A 20,017-nucleotide genomic window follows, 5' to 3' on the forward strand; every position below is an offset into this window, starting at 1 on the left:
GGTGAACTGTTGGAATCATAGAAATATAATTATTTATATTAAGACGCAATTTGGAAAGCAACAACATTCTTGTTTGGAACAGCATGCAAACTTATCGTGAATCTAACAGTGAGGAGGAAGAACCATAAAAACGGATGTTACACACAGCTGAGTGGGGTTTCAAAATATTGCATGCCTCTAGTACATTTTCCTCAATTCCTCACAATTTGCTTCAGGTCAGAGAACGTTTTGCAGCTTTAAAGCTAATGCTCTGCAATTCTACACATTTTGCTATGACCAATGCCATGTTCATATGAGATCTGTGTGAGAGTGATGAACAACATTTATGGGGGCCCCCTGGAGGTCAGGGCTCCTGAGCACATGCGTTGTGTGCCTGGTTGATTAATTTGGTGATGTCTAGGCCTACCACAAGGTTTTGATAGCTGGTTAGACTACCTTACCTAGCAACGTAAAAAAATGTTAGCTGACATGGGCTAATTGAGTGACTGACATAACCGGGAAACTGCTAATGCACCGCCGAACGTTTTAACACTCATCAGTAAGTCCTTTTTCCCCCTGGGTCGGGGCCCCTTAGCAGACGAGGGGCCCTAAGCGCAGCACGTAGTCTGCATCAAGGAAGCGGCTTTGCTCACGAGCTCAAGGTGATGGCCAAACTTGTCTAGTATAGTTGAACATTGTAGGAGCAGAGATCATTTTGTTGCCTGCTCACCTGGCTATTCTTGATGTTCAGTTGTTAGTTGCCATTTTCAATCAAGACGATACTGAGTAACATTTCATAGGACATAATCCGGGTCAGTCTGACATTGAAGTCAGTTCATGACTGTTTTATGATGTCCATAAACAAATCACATCTGTTGTTGTGGTTCAGGGTGCCATTTGGAACATACACTTTTTGTCTGGCCTCTTTATACTCGCCTCCCAGTATTTGTTTTTAGGCAGTAGCTACTCTTCCTGGGGTTCAGCAACATTAAGGCAATTATATTCAAATTAAAATATTACATCACATTACATTTCATAACATTTTTCACAACACATTGTGTTCCTTCAGACCACTACTCGACTACCACATATCTACAATACAAAATCCATGTGTACGTGTGTGTAGAGTGCGTGTCTTATCATGTATATATTTGTCTGTGCCTGTGTGTGTGTGTCTCTTCACAGTCCCCGCTGCTCCATAAGGTGTATTTTTAAATCTGATTCTACTGCTTGCCTCAGTTACCTGATGTGGAATAGAGTTCCACCTAGCCATGGCTCTATGTATTACTGTCTTCAACCTCAGTTTGGTTGCTATGTGTGTCAGTCTTGTTCAATATCTTTACAAATGATGTCTATTTGTACTGATAGTGAAATATCAACTAAATACACTCCCCTACGTATTTATTTGGATAGTGAAGCAAAAACTTTAAAAACTGGCTCCATAGTCCAGCATTTTGGATTTGACATCAAATGTTTCATATGAGAGTATTGTCATAAATATCAATTTTACTGTTCACAAATGAAAGCACTATGTATCTAGTCCCCCGTTTTGAAGGTGTCAAAAGTTAGTCACTTTTGACTAACACCAGTGTCACACACACTAGGGAAATTGTAACCTCTGTATAATCAAAACGGTTGCTTTGTGAGAAGTTGTTCATGTTAAATTAGCCATTGTTATGTATATGTGGGATGGTTAGTTTCAGTGGCCTGGCTTTGGCCTCAAATTAAAGCAGGTGTGCCGGAGCCATGGCCCAGTGAGACACTGGTGCCGTTCAGCTTAGATGGAAACAGAAGACCCTGAGCCTTTTGGATAAAACACAGGGATAAAACACAATCTTGGAGTCTATTAAAGTTGTCAAAAGCTTAGTATTTGGTTACATATTCCTAGAACGCAATGACTACATGAAGCTTGTGACTCTACAAACTTGGATACTTTGGCAGTCTGTTTTGGTTGCGTTTCAAATTATGGGTCTTTCTATAAACTAGGGTATCAGTGAGGATTTCCTACCACTTGACAACTTTTTACAGCTGTTGATGAATCAGCAATAATAATCTGCCAATTTTTTCCATGTCATTACATTAAAATATAAGGGGGATCATAGATATATTCCAAAAAATTCACAAGTTGATTAAAAACCTGTTTCATCCTTTATCATGGTTTTGTCTTGAAAGATTAGTCCAAAATCTGATCTAGGAAGGAATTTTCCAAGTCAAGTGACAAACAGCTGTTATGATAGCGCATGTGATTCAACATCCCAAGTGCTGGAAAAAAAGGTTTTTGAGAACAATGTCCAGAATATTTGTCGCTCTCATTCGTTATGGCGGGGAAGACAGTTGTGCCTGGATCCACGTAGGATCTAATATTCCTAGTGAATTGATGTTGATCATCTGTCATTGGCTGCTTGATTTACAGCAGGGTATAGTTAGATGTAACAGAGAAAACGTCACGGTAATGTGTTCATGTTTTCGTGCCTCGGATTGGACACAGTCTGTGCGCAATTGTGTAGGATAGACTATTGAGCAACACCCAACGCTATTCCTATTAATTATTATGGATATAATGACAAAAAATCAGAGTAGTGATCTTATTCACAATATGATCTGGTAATGTAATAACATGAAAAATTCATTTTGTTTTCCATGTTACACCTGCAAGTTTAAACAATAAAATGGTCTTGAAGTGGCCTAGCCTACTTGGAGCTCAGAAATTCAAGTACTGGTTTACGCCTTCCTTGAAAATCACACAGGTCTTCAATTTGGTGCTTGAAAAGTCCTTGTAATTATTGTAGCCAATTTATAATTTCTCCCTGCTGCCTTATAATTTTCAGTGATTTCCATTTTGATCCGTTTTTGTGGCCACTTTCATTTGTTCAATTGAAGAGTGTTGTGGTAAAACCACGTGTTATTATGAGCAGGGATTCTCAAACCTTTTCACTCAGGGCCCCTCACTTCCAGCATTGTGGAACATCCCCCACATCTATTTCTATGGGCACAAACACTGTTCTTGATAAACTCTTCACACTCTTGTTGTTGGAGAGAATTTTGCAGGTTGAAAGCTTATTTCCTGCAATTCTACACATTTTGTCATGGGGTGCAAAGAAAATGTTGCAATTTGTAATTCTATACATTTTGCCATGTCTAATGTGTATTCATGTGATATTTGAGTGACTAAAAAATTACAACAATATCTATGGGCTAAATAAAAAAACGTTAGCTAACTCGGGCTGGCTAATCTGGTCATTTCAGACCATTTATAAATATCTCTCTAAGGTATGCAATGACTAACATGACAAGTGTAACTGATGATGCACTACCCAACTTCGAAATGGCACCTTGTGCATTCTACTATTACAACTTTGAAGAGTAGGTTTAAACCCAGACTTAGTTCCTTTAAAAAAATATTTTTTATAAAAATGTAATAAAACACCCCTGCGCCCCCACAGACCCCATAGTCCACCGATTATGAGGAAGGGAACATCTAATGTTTTCTTCCCATACAAATCATTCCATGAAAAAAGGAACCTGGTTTTAGGTAACTTTCTCATTATAAAAACATTGTTGAGATTCAAAATGGTGAGATTAATTCTAACGCTATTCATGGCTTTATTATTTAAAAACCGTCAACATTTTTCTGTAGCCTTGCATACATCCAAACTATTTAGTCAGGCAATGTCCACATTATTCTCACATATTTTAGAATGTAATAGTAATTTGAGTATCGATGCATTGGCAGGACCATTTTTAAATATTTTTTTATTAAAGTGGTAATGGCCTACTTTGGCACTTTATGCATGTTCTATATTAGGCTCTGTATGTACATTTATATAAATTATACACTTGTATAACATTGAGGTCCTTCAAAATTACAATTAAGTGCTTGAGAAAGTCCATGAAAGGCCTTGAATTTGACTTGCCAATGTCTGTACAAACTCTGCTTAAAGGACGTATAATAGGTCTACAGTGTATTCGGAAAGTATTCAGACCCCTTCTCATTTTGTTTCGTTACAGTCTTATTCTAAAATGGATTATATTATTTTTCCTCAATCTACAGACAATACCCAATAATGACAAAGCGGAAAAAGGTTTAGATTTTTTAGCAAATTTATTACAAATAAAAAACATGAATACCTTATTTACGTAAGTATTCAGAACCTTTGCTAAGAGACTGGAAATTGAGCTCAGGTGCATCCTGTTTCCATTGATCATCCTTGAGATGTTTCTACAACTTGCGAGTGCACCTGTGGTAAATTCAATAGATTGGACATTACTTGGAAAGGCACACACCTGTCTATATAAGGTCCTACAATTGACAGTGGATGTCAGAGCAAGAACCAAGCAATAAGGTTGAAGGAATTGTTCATAGAGCTCCAAGACAGGATTTGTCGAGGCACAGATCTGGGGAAGGATACCAAAACATGTCTGCAGAGTTGACGGTCCCCAAGAACACAGTGGCCTCCATTATTCTTAAATGGAATAAGTTTGGAAACACCAAGATTCTTCCCTACAGCTGGCCAACAGGCTAAACTGAGCAATCGGGGGAGAAGGTCCTTGGTCAGGGAGGTGACCAAGAACCTGGTCACACTGACAGAGCTCCAGGGTTCCTCTGTGGAGATGGGAGAACCTTTCAGATGGACAACCACCTCTGCTGCACTCCACCAAGCAGGCCTTTAAGGTAGAGTGGCCAGATGGAAGCCATTTCTCAGTAAAAATGGCACGACAGCCCACTTGGAGTTTGCCAAAAGGCATCTGAAGGACTCGCAGACCATGAGAAAGAAGATTCTCTGGTCTGATGAAACCAAGATTGAACTCTTTGGCCTGAATGCCAAGTGTTACGTCTGGAAGAAACCTGGAACCATCCCTACGGTGACGCATTGTAGTGGAAGCATCATGGTGGAGGGATGTTTTTCAGAGGCAGGGACTGGGAGACTCTTCATGATCGATGAAAGATGAACGGAGCAAAGTACAGAGATTCTTGTTGAAACCTGCTCCAGAGCGCACAGGACCCCAGAATGGGGCGAAGGTTCACCTTCGAACAAGACAATGACCCTAAGCACATAGCCAAGACAATGTATGAGTGTCTTCGGGACAAGTCTCAATGTCCTCCAGTGGCCCAGCCAGAACCAGGACTTGAACCCGATCTAACATCTCTGGAGAGACTTGAAAATAGCTGACCATCAATGCACCCCATCCAACATGACAGAGCATGAGGGGATCTCCATTGAAGAATGGGAGAAACTTCCCAAATACAGGTGAGGCAAGCTTGTTACGTCATACAGAAAGACTCGAGGCTGTATTCGCTGCAAAAGGTGAAAATGTGATATTAGTTGTTTTTTATTTTTTAAATTGCAAACAATTTGGGAAAAAAATGTTTTTTGCTTTGTCATTATGATGTATTGTATTTAGATTAATGAGGGGAAAAAATATATTTAATACATTTTAGAATTAGGCTATAACATAGTGTGGAAAAAGTCAAAGGGTCTGAATACTTTCTGAATGCACTGTATGTCGTTGTATAGGAGTTACGTACGGGTCAATTTGGATATATTCACTATTATTCCTCTAACATGTGGAACTGCATGAAAATATTAATTTTTGTTTTAATTTTGATCCCAATGACACACACAGGCCCTAATATCTTTAGAAAGACTCCTTATGTGCCCAATACAAATGAATGGAGTCACTTCTATTGTAAATAAGTATGTTCCTGAACACTTCTCCATTAATGTGGATGCTACCAGATTATAGATAATCATGAATGAATCCTGAATAATGATGAGTGAGAAAGAGGCATAAATATAATACCCCCCCCCCCCCCCCCCCAAAAAAAAAATGCAAACCTCTCACCATTACAATAACATGGGAGGTTAGCATGTTGGGGGTATGATATTTATGCCTCTCATTATTGAAAATTCATTCATTAATCACATTTCAGAAATGTCTTTGTATACACAATTAGATGATTTGGCAAAAGTTTCTATATAGATTGTTCAACATAATATACTCTATGTGCATATCAAAGTTCCAGAGTGGGATCTCTGCTAGTTTTAAAGTTATGGCCCATTTAACATATAGAAATTGGCATAGTAGGCAATGTAACCAATCACAGCCCTGCAAATCAAGGCGACCATTTTGAATCCATTTTCACATCCACTCCGTTTTAAATGCTTACAAATTGGATCAAAATTCTAAAAGTAGCAGAGATCCCACTCTGGAACTTTGATATACCCGTAGAGTATATTATGTCCAGCAATATTAAACAATTAGTCAAATGTTATATTTTCAATATTTAAGTCTATATTTTTCAATATTCATAAATGTTTGTGTCATTGACATCAAAATACTAATATTACAGAGCAAGCAATAAAGCTTCATATTACACCAAGGTCTGCTTTGTAGCACCTAGATTAAACATGAAGTTGTGAGAGGCCCGGGTAAGCCCAAAATGTCATATGCCAACTAATTATTTCTCAGTCATACTTTAAAATGTGAAATATATGTAAACATTCCTTCCTCCAAAGGACCCTTCTGTGGATTAAATGATAAGATCCCCAAAATGTTATTTTTGGTTCTAGCTTTTCATAGAATCTCCCACTTAAGATCTCAAATCCAGAATGCTGTAGTATAGAGCCAAATTAGGAGTTTCAGCTTCACTGTCCCAAGTAAATGAGGGGAGTGTATATTTCTTCATACACAGAATTCCAAACCTACTCATAATTCACTGAACATAGAAAATGCATTGTACACATCTAATGTCTTAGAGATGGTCATAATGAAACTACAAAGCTAATTTCATGAGTTGAACAGAAGCACAAAATCTATTTCCTCCAACAGACTTGTTATTCCTTTGGCTGATTATCTGACAACATGAAAACAATTGTAAGAAACTTATCAAGCAGAAATACAGATCAAAACTCAGCTAAGCAACAAGCAAATGCAGACCTAATTAGGCAAAAGCAATGGTAAGTAATTCTGGAGTATTATTGTGAGGTGCTTTCTCTACCACATGGGGGAGCACTTGTGAAGATTAGAAAGCGGTATCAAGTTACCTAATTAAATTACAATTGATATTCAATTTCAGTAAATTGAGCTGATTCGCTTTTTCATTGACTTCATCCTAAAACATGGATTTCTGTAAATGGGTCAACAAAGCACACCAAGTCAACATTTTATTAGACAAATCATTTATTGAAGTACAGAAATCCTAGGCATAACACCAAAACAAGTCACACAGATTGATGTGTTGATTCCTAATACTGACAATAGATAACTAAGTGAAAATTCAACCAGACATTGCATTGTTACTTTCACACTGTAAAATCAAACACATTAGAAAGTTAAAGTTATACCTTAAGATGTAAGATAATTGAATATTAGTCCATAGTTCCTTCTAAACTAAGAACAGGAAAAAAGGGCAAATATTAATCAACTTGACAGACTAAAATAACAAGGAACAGATGGTATAGTATTTACAATTGTACATGTTTGTCATTTTAGACCAATAACTTTTATGCTATACAAATAGTAACATTATTCAATGTCATTAAATTAAACATTGAGTGCAACCACAATTCCAAGATGAGGTGTTCATGACATGTCAACATCCTTTAGCTTGGAGGCAGAATAAGTCTTTGTAAGGACTAGGCATCTCAGTCATGTAAACTATTTTTCTGACAAAAATATATATTCTTACAATTATATCAATATCAGTGCTTTTGGTTTATATATGAGAGCAGGACGAGCACTTTTCTGAGTTTAAGTCCAAACAAGCACTCCAAATGCTTTAATTTTCGACTATGGCTTTATCACAGTACACAAATTACATTATACAGTATATTACATGATAAACACTTTTCCCTACAAACTTACAACACAATGCAATGCAGTTAGCCAGACGTGTTTGTTTTTTCAGAAAGTGTTTTTCTACAGTCAAGATAACACAATTCAGTTACGGAGAATGAACAATAAAAAAATAAAAAAAACAGTTAAGCAAGTAAGTACCAACCCATTGTGATCTGCACAAATATAAAACATTCATTGCCAAGCACAGAACCATTCATCACACATCATGGACACACTTATTAGTCCTTAATTACAATAGTTATGATTTGAAAGTCAAGGTAGTGTTTATGCATGCTGTATTCTTAAAGGAGAGTCAATCAAGCTCTAAATCATATTAATACAAAATAACCTAAGAAGAACCTACAAATCAAGTGTGCTCATTCGTAGTATAAAGATATAAAGCAAGTGGACATTGTCTTTATAGAAAATCTACGCCGCCGCAATCCAATGGTATAGATATCATACGTCCTTATCAAACTGTGTACTGTATCACCCCAGCCCAAACTGGCTCACAGTGGAAAGAAAATATGAACATTTTCCATTCGTTATTCCAAAGAGTTATCATTAAGATATATAGGCCTAGTCCTTCAGTGAACACATTCTATGAGTTTCTCAAAAAAACGATCCCATCACCATTCAGACCCAGTCTGACATTTTAGGAAACAAAAATGAGACGTGTGTGGGTGTGTGTATAACATGCTTGTATCAACAATACATGTCTATTGCACATTTCACAGCATGACCAAAGTGTAAAAAATAATAATAATAATTCCCTAAATAAATACAACAGTACCAAGCAATTGTAACTTTTGTCAATTTAAGAGTTACTTTAACATGCTCAGTTGTTCAAGTTGATACATTTTAAGGAGTCAGATATTTATACCAGCAGGAACGAGCTTAAATATTACATTACTAGGTCAGGTCATATTTCAGGGACAAGAGAGAACGTTTCAGTCAGTGTTGTGTGAAGTAAGATTGCATCGTCTATGCATAGCCTAAGTCCTGACGAAAATAAATGGAGTTGGGGTAAAAAAAAAAAATCGACAGTCGTATCGCAATCCCTACTTTTGATGATATTGTACTTATTCTATGACTCCAAGTATCAATTTTAAAATGTATATATTATTAACATTATTTCAACTTCTCTAGCTTGTTATTCATCTTTTTAAATGGTGAACCAACATGTTTTCAGCACTTATTTCCATGACTGATCAGAACTCCGTTTCTCATGGCTCTTATCCCTCTGCAGCAGACATGTTGAGCAATATGTTTGGAACATCGACTCGCAATACATATATATATAATTGAGAGAGTCGCAATACATATTAGCACCGATAATATCGTATCGTGAGGTCCCTGGCAATTCCCAGCCCTAGCTTGGACATATGGCAAGATGCATTTGTGAGTGTCTTTGGCTGAGCTGCGAACACAAATAGCCAGAGAGGGGAAAGGATGACTCACCCTGTAATGCTGTCTGTCTTAGGACCATGTCGAGTGATGTCACAGGTTGTGAAGGAACCCCCCCCCCCCCCCGTGGTCTACAAGCGTGGCCGCAACATTGGCAAGAGCCTAATGAGATCTGACCTGCCCATAAGCTCACGCAAACATTCTTGGCACCCATTCCAAATGGGAAATTCAAATGTTGTTCCTGCAGACAATGCAACAGCACTACAAAAACATTTTTCACCGACATGCAGGCTGAAAAGTTTGTTAGTGGTGTCATCTCCTCCCCTGTTCGTGTGGGAAATCTTCAGTTGGACAAAATAATCCTTCCCAAATGGGACTAACAAATGTTGTTCCTGCAGACAATTAAAAACGAATACCTGAACACCGCAGCAGCTCAATCAGGTAAGAACACTGGCTACCCAGTAGCAGTTCACTTTGTTGAAGCTAACCATCCTATCGCCTTCGTCAAATACATCATATCGAGCAGCTTACTTTAACAAGGAGGAGGTAACATCGAGACCCTACTGCTACAGAGGGATGCCCACTCGAATTCTGATCTTAAAACGCTGATGAACATGTCTACTTAATAAACATATGTCCACAGCTTATTAGCTTGCACATATCATACTCCCATTAAATTGTTGGGGGCATATTATTTATGCAACATTATTTATTTTTATACCGGTTGTGAAGGACTGAGGTGTGTCTCACCAGTTGCGATACAGGTAGAGGGAGGTGAAGAACAAGTTGGCGCTCAGGCTCGCTAGGAGGATGCCCGGCCAAAGAGAACGACCCAAGAGACCTGCAAACCACAACAGAGAAAACAAATGTCAGTGTGACCGACCTGGGTACAAACCTGGGTTGCCTGTGTGCCACAAGTGTGTTATCACTCTGAGCTAAAGCCTAGGCATTTTCTCAGGTAACTAGGAAGGCAGGCCTATCAGGCAAGGTTACTCGTCACAAGACCTTGGTTCCGAACCACCTTTAATTTATATGTCTGATTTCATTGAAACGTAGATTGGGTACATTTCCTGCCAATCTTTCTTATATTTGTCAACCATCATCCATAACCAAACAAGCAATTAAATAATGACAATGTCTTTGGTTAGATCTGATTATTAGATTTCTCTCTATTAGATCATTACTAGATATCAGTGCTCACCTTTCCATCCGGGGGTGCTGTCCATGCCTCCTGTTGTGGTGTCCACCATACAGGCTGAGGAGCCTGAGGAGCTGCCCCGTCTCTTCTCACGCTCCTCTGAGATTACACTGCCCTCCTTCAGCAAGGAGCTCAAGTCTGGAATCACACCGCAGTGGAGCCATGCGTCAGTCAAACACACATGCACCCGAAGTCAGTCCTTTCTCACAGCTATGATATCAGACTATGTTAAGTGAGTCATCGAACACATAAGACTAAAAAGAGATGAAATGGATAGATGCTAACACCAGTAATTAACATAAAGCATAAAAATCTTGAGAATCAGTGTAATCCCGTCTCCTTCTACAAAACATGTAACATGGAAATATTAGCCTATAAATGTTACCTTTATTATACTTTTGTTAAAATGTTTATTCTATACTACTGAGCCATTTACTTTGTTCGTTTTCTTATTTTTTTATAATTTCTTATTGTTGTTGCATTGGCAAGAGGGAAACAGCAAGTAAGCATTTCATTGGATGGTGTATACCACGTGTATCCTACACATATGAATAATAAAACTTGAAATATCACATTTAGTGTACGATCTTTGAATACAACCACACATATTCATGCTTAAAAATATACATTCATAAACGCATATCTACACCCAGTGGTTCGTACCATTACTACTGTGGTATGGGGATACGTCTGGCAGGTGGAAGCTTCCGCTGTGAAAAGGGGCGGGCTCTGCTGAGAAGTGGTGTGGCAGGGTCGGGGTGGGTGGGGGCTGGTTCTCTGTGTCAGATGAGAAGAGGCGGAGTTTCTGTCCACTGATGTTGAGTCTTGCCGGGCTGATGAGGGGGCGGCGGTGGCGAGAGCTGGAGCTGGACGTGACTGAGCCAGCAACCGAGGGGGTCGGGGAGGGGCCTGGGGATGACGGACGGCTCCCAGACTTCAGGGAAAAATAATCTGCTCCGAAAGAAAAAAGGTGGAAGTTGTTTTAGTCAAATCTATGCAACAACTGCAAAACTCATTTACCTGTTCTATGTTATTAATAGCAGATTTTAACATGTTACATCGAATGTTGTGCAAGATCAAAAAGATGCTAAAGCAGGGGGTTCCACGAGAGAGAGAGATTATATATATATATAAATAAACAAAAAAATGAATAAATATTTGTTGAAATGTTTTTATAAATATCGCTAGCAACAACAGAAAATTGCATACTTGCAATAGAAAATATAATATATTATTTGGTGTCAACTACCTTGCGCACACTACAGGCCTTTATGCTCAAATTAGTTTTGTTATTCGAATCCGTTTTCGACCACTGAGTGTCGTTACAAGTGACCGAATCGTAGCAAGTTACAGCAAGTTACAAGTGACCGAATCGTATGTGTGTGTGTTCAGACTGCAGTCATTTGCTGACAAGGCTATGCTAGTTGTCATAGTAACGACGGGTGTGTGTGCAGTGGTATAGGCTGATCGGTGGTGGTGCTTGTGCTTCCTATCACTTGCTGACAAGGCTATGCTAGTTGTCATAGTAACGACGGGTGTGTGTGCAGTGGTATAGGCTGATCGGTGGTGGTGCTTGTGCTTCCTATCACTTGCTGACAAGGCTATGCTAGTTGTCATAGTAACGACGGGTGTGTGTGCAGTGGTATAGGCTGATCGGTGGTGGTGCTTGTGCTTCCTATCACTCAGACATTATGTAGCAAGCTAAGTTGATAAACGGTGCCTGCCATGGACCGTTTCCCAGTTGCTTTGAATGTTCAAATCATAGGGTAAGAACACATAAAGCCTCAAAGGATAACATGATCCAACTTTCAAAATGAGTCCTTTTTGGCTAGTCACAGCAGTCAACTAGCTAGCTGTTTAGCGCTCTAGCACATTCACTCATTTGTTTGAAAACAATTAACAAGCTAGTTAGCTACCACGTGTTCTAGTCAAACTGTCAACAGAGTAGCGAGAAAGCAACAAGATATGTTGAATAACAGTCTAAACACGACTTGAGGACAAATACAAAATTGCTAATAAATAGGATTTGAGTCACTTCAAACTTCCATTGTGAACAAGGCTTTACATATGCTTTGAAAAAGCACCTGTGAGTACCAGTCACAGCAAGTGCTGCTGGTAATCTTTCTTGATTTAAGACATTCAATTTTGGCTAACACCATGCTCACCGTTGTTTACACAGCTGATATTACCAAAAATGTGTTTAGAGTAAGCCTATTAGTTAGAAAGGTATGTTAAGAGTTTAAACTTCTTCCAATTATAATGTGGGGTCAAAATAAAAAACGATCTGCCAAATCTATTATTTTAAAATGGTTATTACTTCTTCTTGCTATTATCATTCACCTGATAAGAAAACTGTTTTGCTAACATATGGGTCAACGGTTTGCCTGGGTGGGGGTCTCTGTGCAAGAAAAGGTTACCTTAAATTGTTCTACTGCAAGAAAAAAAACCCAGAAAAAACAGAGTGTTGTAGATAATCTAAATTGCAACATTTATCCACTGCTCAATGTTACCTGAAGGTGGAGAGTCTTTGCACTGTGAAGGTGGCCTACTTCCACTGAACAGGTAGCCGGAATCTAAAATACATGATGAGCACACTATCAATTAGAACAGGGTTTCCCGAACTTGGTCCTGAGGGCTACCCCTGGGTGCACGTTTTGGTTTTTGCTCTAGCACTTACACAGCTGACTCAAATAACCAACTCATCATCAAGCTTTGACTATTTGAATCAGCTTTGTAATGCTAGAGCAAAAACCAAAACGTGCACCCAGGGGAGGGATCCAGGACCGAGTCTTGGAAAACCCTGAATTAGAACATTTCCCAGTCAAATAAACCTCCATGCAACATGCATACAAAATAATGTAAGTCATTCAGTGATCTTTGTAGGCATGTTTTAGAATTCTACTAGCTAGTTATCAATGTTGTGAGGCATGTAATAACCGCGCCACTTAACCCTGTTACTGCCTTATGTCATTGTACTGTCCTCCTTATGGTATAACTAATTTGATAGTCAGCCAAGAAAGTACCATAGAAGTGGAAGCTACACAATTAAATATGAACACCGGGTGGCGCTGAATCACAGTGCATAGAATGAAAGGCAGAACAGTCATGTACAGAACCCGAAAGACAACCTAAGGCGCCAGCCATCTTACTTGTTCTGGCGAGGGATGGGATGGTGCCGAGGTACAAGGCTCGGTTGAGGCGACCGGGCAGGGAAGAGGGAGAGGCTTTGCGTTCTCGGGGGCTCTTCTGTCGATTGATGAGCTGGGAGAGGTTTGGGGGTGGAGTAGGGATGAAGGTAGAGGAGGAGCCAGGGGAGATGGGAGAGAGCAGGGGAGCCTGGCCACCATACAGCGAGTCCACAGAGCTACCGGAAAGGTACCTGCAACAGAAGAAGAGCACAATCGATCCACCACTGAACTCGACACCTCTGCAGATAGCTATGCGAATTGAAAATCAGTAACAGGGTTTTCCTTCCGTTTTTTGTAAATACATTAATCAAAATGGAGAAGAGACTTTGCAGGTAGAGGTGGTTTGGGGGATTTTAACATGGCCAATATTGTTAACAATAGGGATGACAATTCCAAATCAAATTCTCTGTATTGTCCTCCAGACAATTATTTATTAAAAGGCCCAGTGCAGTGAAAATTCAGTTTTTATATCATATTGTACAACTGATGAAACGAACACTGAAAGTGTGAAAACGTGATCAATGTTATTTCCTGATAGATTATATTTTCAACCAGCAACTACATAGGACCTTCTAATCAGCATGGTGACATCACCATGTGGTAAATTGGTTAATAGACCAAGAGTTCCACACCTCTGCCAATAACAGCTAGTTTTCCACTCTCCACTCAGTCCACTCCCAGACAGTCCTAGCAGAATTGTTGCTTGAGAATCTGTTGGCTAAAAAGCTCTGACCCTTTTTATTGTAAATGTATTACGTTAAGGTACTTAATTGTTACCCAAAAATGACTTCATGTCGATATAAAATGGCAGCCTTGTGCCTTTAGACATTTTTAATACTGTGAAATCTATTGTGCTAGAAATGTGCTTTGCAAATACAATAAATATTACATCTGTAAAATAATATTTTCTAATTACTTTACAGATGTAATATTAATAATTGTATTTGTAAAGGTCCAACTAGTCAAATTGAAGGTTAGAGCAAACAATTTCCACAAAACAGACAATTGAAAATGAGCTACAATGATACCTGCATTGCCCCCTGTACATAAATTATAAAACGGCGGGGGGGAGAAACACAAATCGAGAAGGATCACATTGTATTTAACAGTGGATTAAAGTTAGACCTTGCATCCATAGCTTTGTTTATGAATTTGAGTGGTTAGATTTCTCTAGCCCCAACCCTCAGCTGTTAACCAAAACATTTGCAGGATGACCACTGTGTTAACTGCAGATTGCCCCTTAGTAAGGGCAACTCAACATCATTAATGTAGGTAGACCTATTAAATCCTGGTCGAGGTCGATGACAGTAACCCTTTGTCTGACAATTGGTGACCCAGAGTATACCCCAATCCACCCTGCCAATACTTATTCAAGTGTACATTAAGGCAATGGTCAGACAGGATCAAACAACCCTTCTATCCAGCAGTGAATGTTAGACACGGGATACTGTGTATAGTGATGAGGCTATATGCAAATAGGAGCCATTGACAGTCTATCCCAGCTGTCTGACAAACATGAACCAGCTGACAGTGCCTGTTATACTAGTGGCAAACACAGAACAATTCATAAAAGTTCTTAGTCAGGAGTACACACACACACACACACACACACAACTGCCACATCCATTTAGTAGCTTACTTACATTCAGTACACACAACATTTATTTAAGCAATAAGGCACGAGGAGTGGTATATGGCCAATATACCATGGCTAAGGGTTTTGTCATACCCGTGGTATACAGTCTGATATACCACGGCTGTCAGCCAAATCAGCATTCAGGGCACGAACCACCCAGTTTATAAATAGATCGAAATAATGTTATATAACACAGTACACCAGCGTTTCCCAAACTCAGTCCTCGGGACCCCAAGGAGTGCATGTTTTGGTTTTTGACCGAACACTACACAGCTGATCAAAGCTTAATGATTAGTTCATTATTTGAATCAGCTGTGTAGTGCTAGGGCAAAAAACAAAACGTGCACCCCTTGGGGTCCTGAGGACAGAGTTTGGGAAACACTGCAGTACACTATACCCCCTTCAAATCTAGGCTACTTGGCGCTGACAGAATGTAGTGCTCCCTTCCTAAGCACATTAAAAAGGTAGGCTAGACTATACTAGTTAAGGTGAAAACCACAGAAATGTATTTTGTAAAGGTCAAAACACAGGATTAACAGTGACTGGAACATCAGACATCCTTTTCTGACAATTGCACCTGTTGAATGTCCACCGTTTGTCAGTGACCACTATGTGCAGGTGATTGCAAACACACAACAGCTACTTGCTACTTTTAGCTGTTTCTCTTTGCGGTGTGTCTGAGCTATAACATTTTTTAAAGGTAAGGGTTAAGAACAGGTCAGGCATTTTTCTCACAAAAGAATGGGATAAATAGAAAAGGCATAACATTTCAGTAATTTATTTAATTTGATTTACAGTGATCCAGCATACATGGTTTACTAATACAAAATGAACCCAATAGGCTATATGAAGGGTAGTGACAACCTACAATATTCAAGATGCAGTACCCAAGAGAACGCGTTTCAGTTGGAATATGCTACAGTTTATTTTTTAGAATGGACGGAATAGCTTAAATAGTTGCTTTACCAAAAATATAGGAAATTCACATAAATGGGCATTGGGTATTACATGAAAGCTTATATTGTATGTTTTGGAATACGCATTAATCCTTCCATACTCATATATTAATGATAAGATAAAGTACCATAAATTATTTGGTGTATTAAAAGGGATAGTTCAGCCAAATTACACATTTCTATTTTTTTGTTTCCTTACCTGTAAAGCAGTCTTTGGACAAGGAGAAGTAAGGAAACAAATGGATTACTTATTTTGTAATTCGTCTGAACAATCGTTTTAATCTTGGGGAAAACTTCAATCTCCCTTCAGGGTACTGAATCTTTTAGTGTTTCAGCACTGCAACACATACACAGTATAAAAAGGTAAGCAAAAAAATGCACTAGATTCAACACTAATTAGTTCTTACTATCACATTGTTAGCGGCACACATAAATAATGGGCACAAATAGTTTTAAGTTTCATAACCTACAGTCGCCAATTTGGCATAAACTAAAATAACTATCAAGTAATCCCTTGTTACTATGGTGAATAGAAACATACATAACATACACAAGTGACACTAAGAGACGTATGCTCACAACACAGTTAAAAGAATAAGGTTAGGCAAATGTTTGCTAAAAACATTGGTTGAGATAAACAATAGTTGTTAGTATCCATTGAAATCAGGTATACTAGCATACTCATATGATGAAAAACATGAAGAGTCAAGTACGCTTTCAGAGGCAAATGCCAAACTACTAACAGAGGGAAATGTGCTAGAACCCGTTAAATACATTTGGCATTGTAACGCATATTACATAAATATTAGCTACATACTCATAATATTTTTGCAGACTGAAAACTCTGTCAAAGCAATGTAACAATAATTGGACAGCATCTGTATCACAGAAATCCAGATTTTCACAACCGACTGTGGGTATTGTCTCAAGATAGGTTTTCAGCCAATTAGCGAAAGATTTAATGATATTCTAAAATCTGCATTAAACAATATACACGTGTTTCCATCTAACTGACTTACTGCACAACATTTACTTTTGCGGTTAAATTCCCATGTACTGAATTTAAAAAATACAAGTTAAATGAGTTTCCATCACATTTTCAACTCTGATGGTTTCGTCAAAAACTGTTGCATTAAATAGCAAATGTGCCCACTATGGTCTTGACACATGCACTCTTGCCAACAGCTGGCAGATTCAGTGCTGTTAGGCTACCTACATGAGATTATTATGGGTAAGAGACAGATTATTTGTCAAAACGGCAGCTAAGCATCGATGATTATGTCACCAGAATAACACCCTGGATATTTATTGGAAAGGAGAAGCTCATCACCATGCACTTTTTTTCATCAGAATGTATTTAATCTGGAGCCTAATAAACTGCATGCTTTCCCGAGTCGTGGTGTGAGGACAACACGTCGCGTAACTCCAAATTCATATTCAATATGATGCGTTTTATATCAATATTTGTACAAAGGCGTTTCCACCGTCATTTACTCCCATAATTTATTTGACCAAACGAACAAATAGTCTGTCGACATTTATAAAATTGTACCGGAATTTACTGTTTCCATCAGGCCGGTTGTGACTTTTTTCATGCGCCAGGCAATTCCTCCAAGGAAATGGTTAGATGGAAACCTGGTTACAGATGCTGGACTTGGTACATAAACCAAAAAGTTGAGAATACAACATAAAAGTTATGACTCTCGAGTACAATCTACAGTCGTTCTTCACATCTATCATTTAAATAAAGTCATTTTCACTCAATTTTCACAAAAAAAAAAAGAAGATACACATTAATAGTTATAGCATGTTATGCGTAGCATTCCTGTCTAATTTTACATCACCTTCAAAAGTTACATTAAACACAAAGCATCATTAAACCCAATATTAGTGCATGCTTGAGGGCTGGGGAGCTGTCAGTGGATTTTAATATAGACTACATATTGTAAATATGGTGCTGTGGACGAACACAAAATTAGGAAGGTAAAGTGGAGGCAGATGGCAGTATAGTTAGGCCTATTACTTTCTCTAAGATATGGATTAGCATATGCTTTACAAGAGGATATTGAATTCTACATCAGAACTTAACATGCAAAGACAGAAAGTTAGGGAGGATTGGCATCTCAAATGTCCTCTAAAGACTGCCACAAAAATTTACCACTCTGGGGGATAAAAAAAAAAAAAATACTGTTGTGTACACAGAATATGAAAAATACAAAAAAATACTGTTGTGTACACAGAATATGAAAAATACAAAAAAATAAATATTCAGGAGAGCACCTTGTACCTGGGGAAACTACATGTGAACTGTATACAGCTTTCACTTAATCATAAACTTGTTTGTCTTCTTTATACAACTAGGCAAGACCTGTGCTACACAACAGTAGAGAAATACAGGTCAAAAGCAGTGGCACTTTTGAGTTTCAATACCAAGATTAGTCAGTCTTTTCGGTATATTGGTAAAGAGGTTTTGTTGACACATTTCTTCACAACACCTACCCAACTATCGTTTAATTCAAAACTTCAAGAATAAATTCAGTGTGCCAGGAAAGCAAACCAACACCATTATATTAGTGTGGTCTTTATAGTTGCAAAACAAAAGAGGAAAATATTTTAGGTAAAAAGCAGAGTGCTGTAACAATATTTAGCCTGGCGGTTTAACAATGAGACACCTTGTCACCCAAGCTTATCACAGCGGCTAGATTTCCATCATTATTGTGAAATAGGCCAGGTCAAACAAACCATACTGTTTTTACAGTGCAAAACTTGTTGGGATGAATTACTGAATTCAGCACAACTGTAGGGCACGGGCATTAAACATTAAAAATCACATGTGAGATATCTTGTTGCAGGTGCATGGGAAGAATACAATAACTTCAAAGAGAAACCCACACATGGGACTTGGCCAAAAGACTATGGGCTCCATTTTACATGCGTAGTGTAGCCCAGGCAGTGAGCAAAGTGTACTGGACGGCAAACAATCCTGGGTTTTGAATAATCTCAGCAACTAGAACACAAATAGTGTGTGCATGCTGGCCAGCTACTCAATTTGATTCTGGGAACAGGTTTTCCCCCCCAATCTAAACTAACTAGTCCTCTGCCAAAGCCTGTCTCTCCTTCCAAGAGGTTTATTTGTCCACCAAATACCAAACGTACAGCACACAATGGGAGGCATTGGACGATATTGTCAAACTACTTTGCCGGCTAGCAAGTGTTGTAGAACTTTCAGATTAAAACCACTTTCCCACTACCCCAGGATTCGTCACAATAATCAGGTTTTGAAATAAAATGACTCATTCTTAGGCCTTCGATTAAATTTGATAGGCGTGGTTTGCCCAGTCAAAATTTTGTATTAGCCATCAGGGTTTTAAAAACAAGATTGAGGCTTGAGCAATGCTAATGTCAAAGAAAAAGGCAGCACCTCGATCTGTTCATATCTGTTACACAGACAATTGATTTTGATTGTCTAAGAGAAATATATAATTTTTTTCATTTTCTTTCAAAAGTCCAAAAATACAGCTACAATTTAAGTGGTAGCTATGCTCCATGCTTAATGGGAGTCCCTGTGTAGTTTAGATAGGGTTGTTGGTAAAATTACTTTTCAAATCAACAGGATAAATCAGAAAGCTGCATTAGACAACCAATGCCAAGTAAGAAATCTTCAGATTAGGCTAATAACATGAGTGCATCAATTAGTTGGTTAATATCAGCAAAGGAAAGATGAGAAAGGGCGGGAAAGTCATATGCGTTATAGAAACATATCCTATGTGTTCACAAGTGTGTCCTAGTGTATTCGGTGGGTCTTATAAGTACA

At 38.5% G+C, this 20,017-nt stretch overlaps 1 protein-coding gene across 2 annotated transcripts in view; it reads right to left on the minus strand.

Annotated features, from left to right (window-relative positions):
* Positions 1-7,143: 7,143 nt before the first annotated feature.
* The window catches only part of tmem201 (transmembrane protein 201), a 29,973-nt gene continuing 17,099 nt past the window's right edge, over positions 7,144-20,017 (minus strand). For both annotated transcript variants that reach the window (XM_036988285.2, XM_090184602.1), the window contains 5 exons: positions 13,573-13,802; positions 12,934-12,996; positions 11,087-11,374; positions 10,427-10,561; positions 7,144-10,066 (listed from right to left, as the gene is read on the minus strand). In XM_036988285.2, coding sequence (XP_036844180.2) covers positions 9,972-10,066; positions 10,427-10,561; positions 11,087-11,374; positions 12,934-12,996; positions 13,573-13,802 — 811 coding nt within the window. In that variant the 3' untranslated portion in view covers positions 7,144-9,971. The remainder of the gene's footprint in view (positions 10,067-10,426; positions 10,562-11,086; positions 11,375-12,933; positions 12,997-13,572; positions 13,803-20,017) is intronic.

The sequence above is a fragment of the Oncorhynchus mykiss genome, chromosome 9, assembly GCF_057628025.1.
Source record: "Oncorhynchus mykiss isolate SJ-2025 chromosome 9, ASM5762802v1, whole genome shotgun sequence".
Lineage (NCBI taxonomy): Eukaryota > Metazoa > Chordata > Actinopteri > Salmoniformes > Salmonidae > Oncorhynchus > Oncorhynchus mykiss.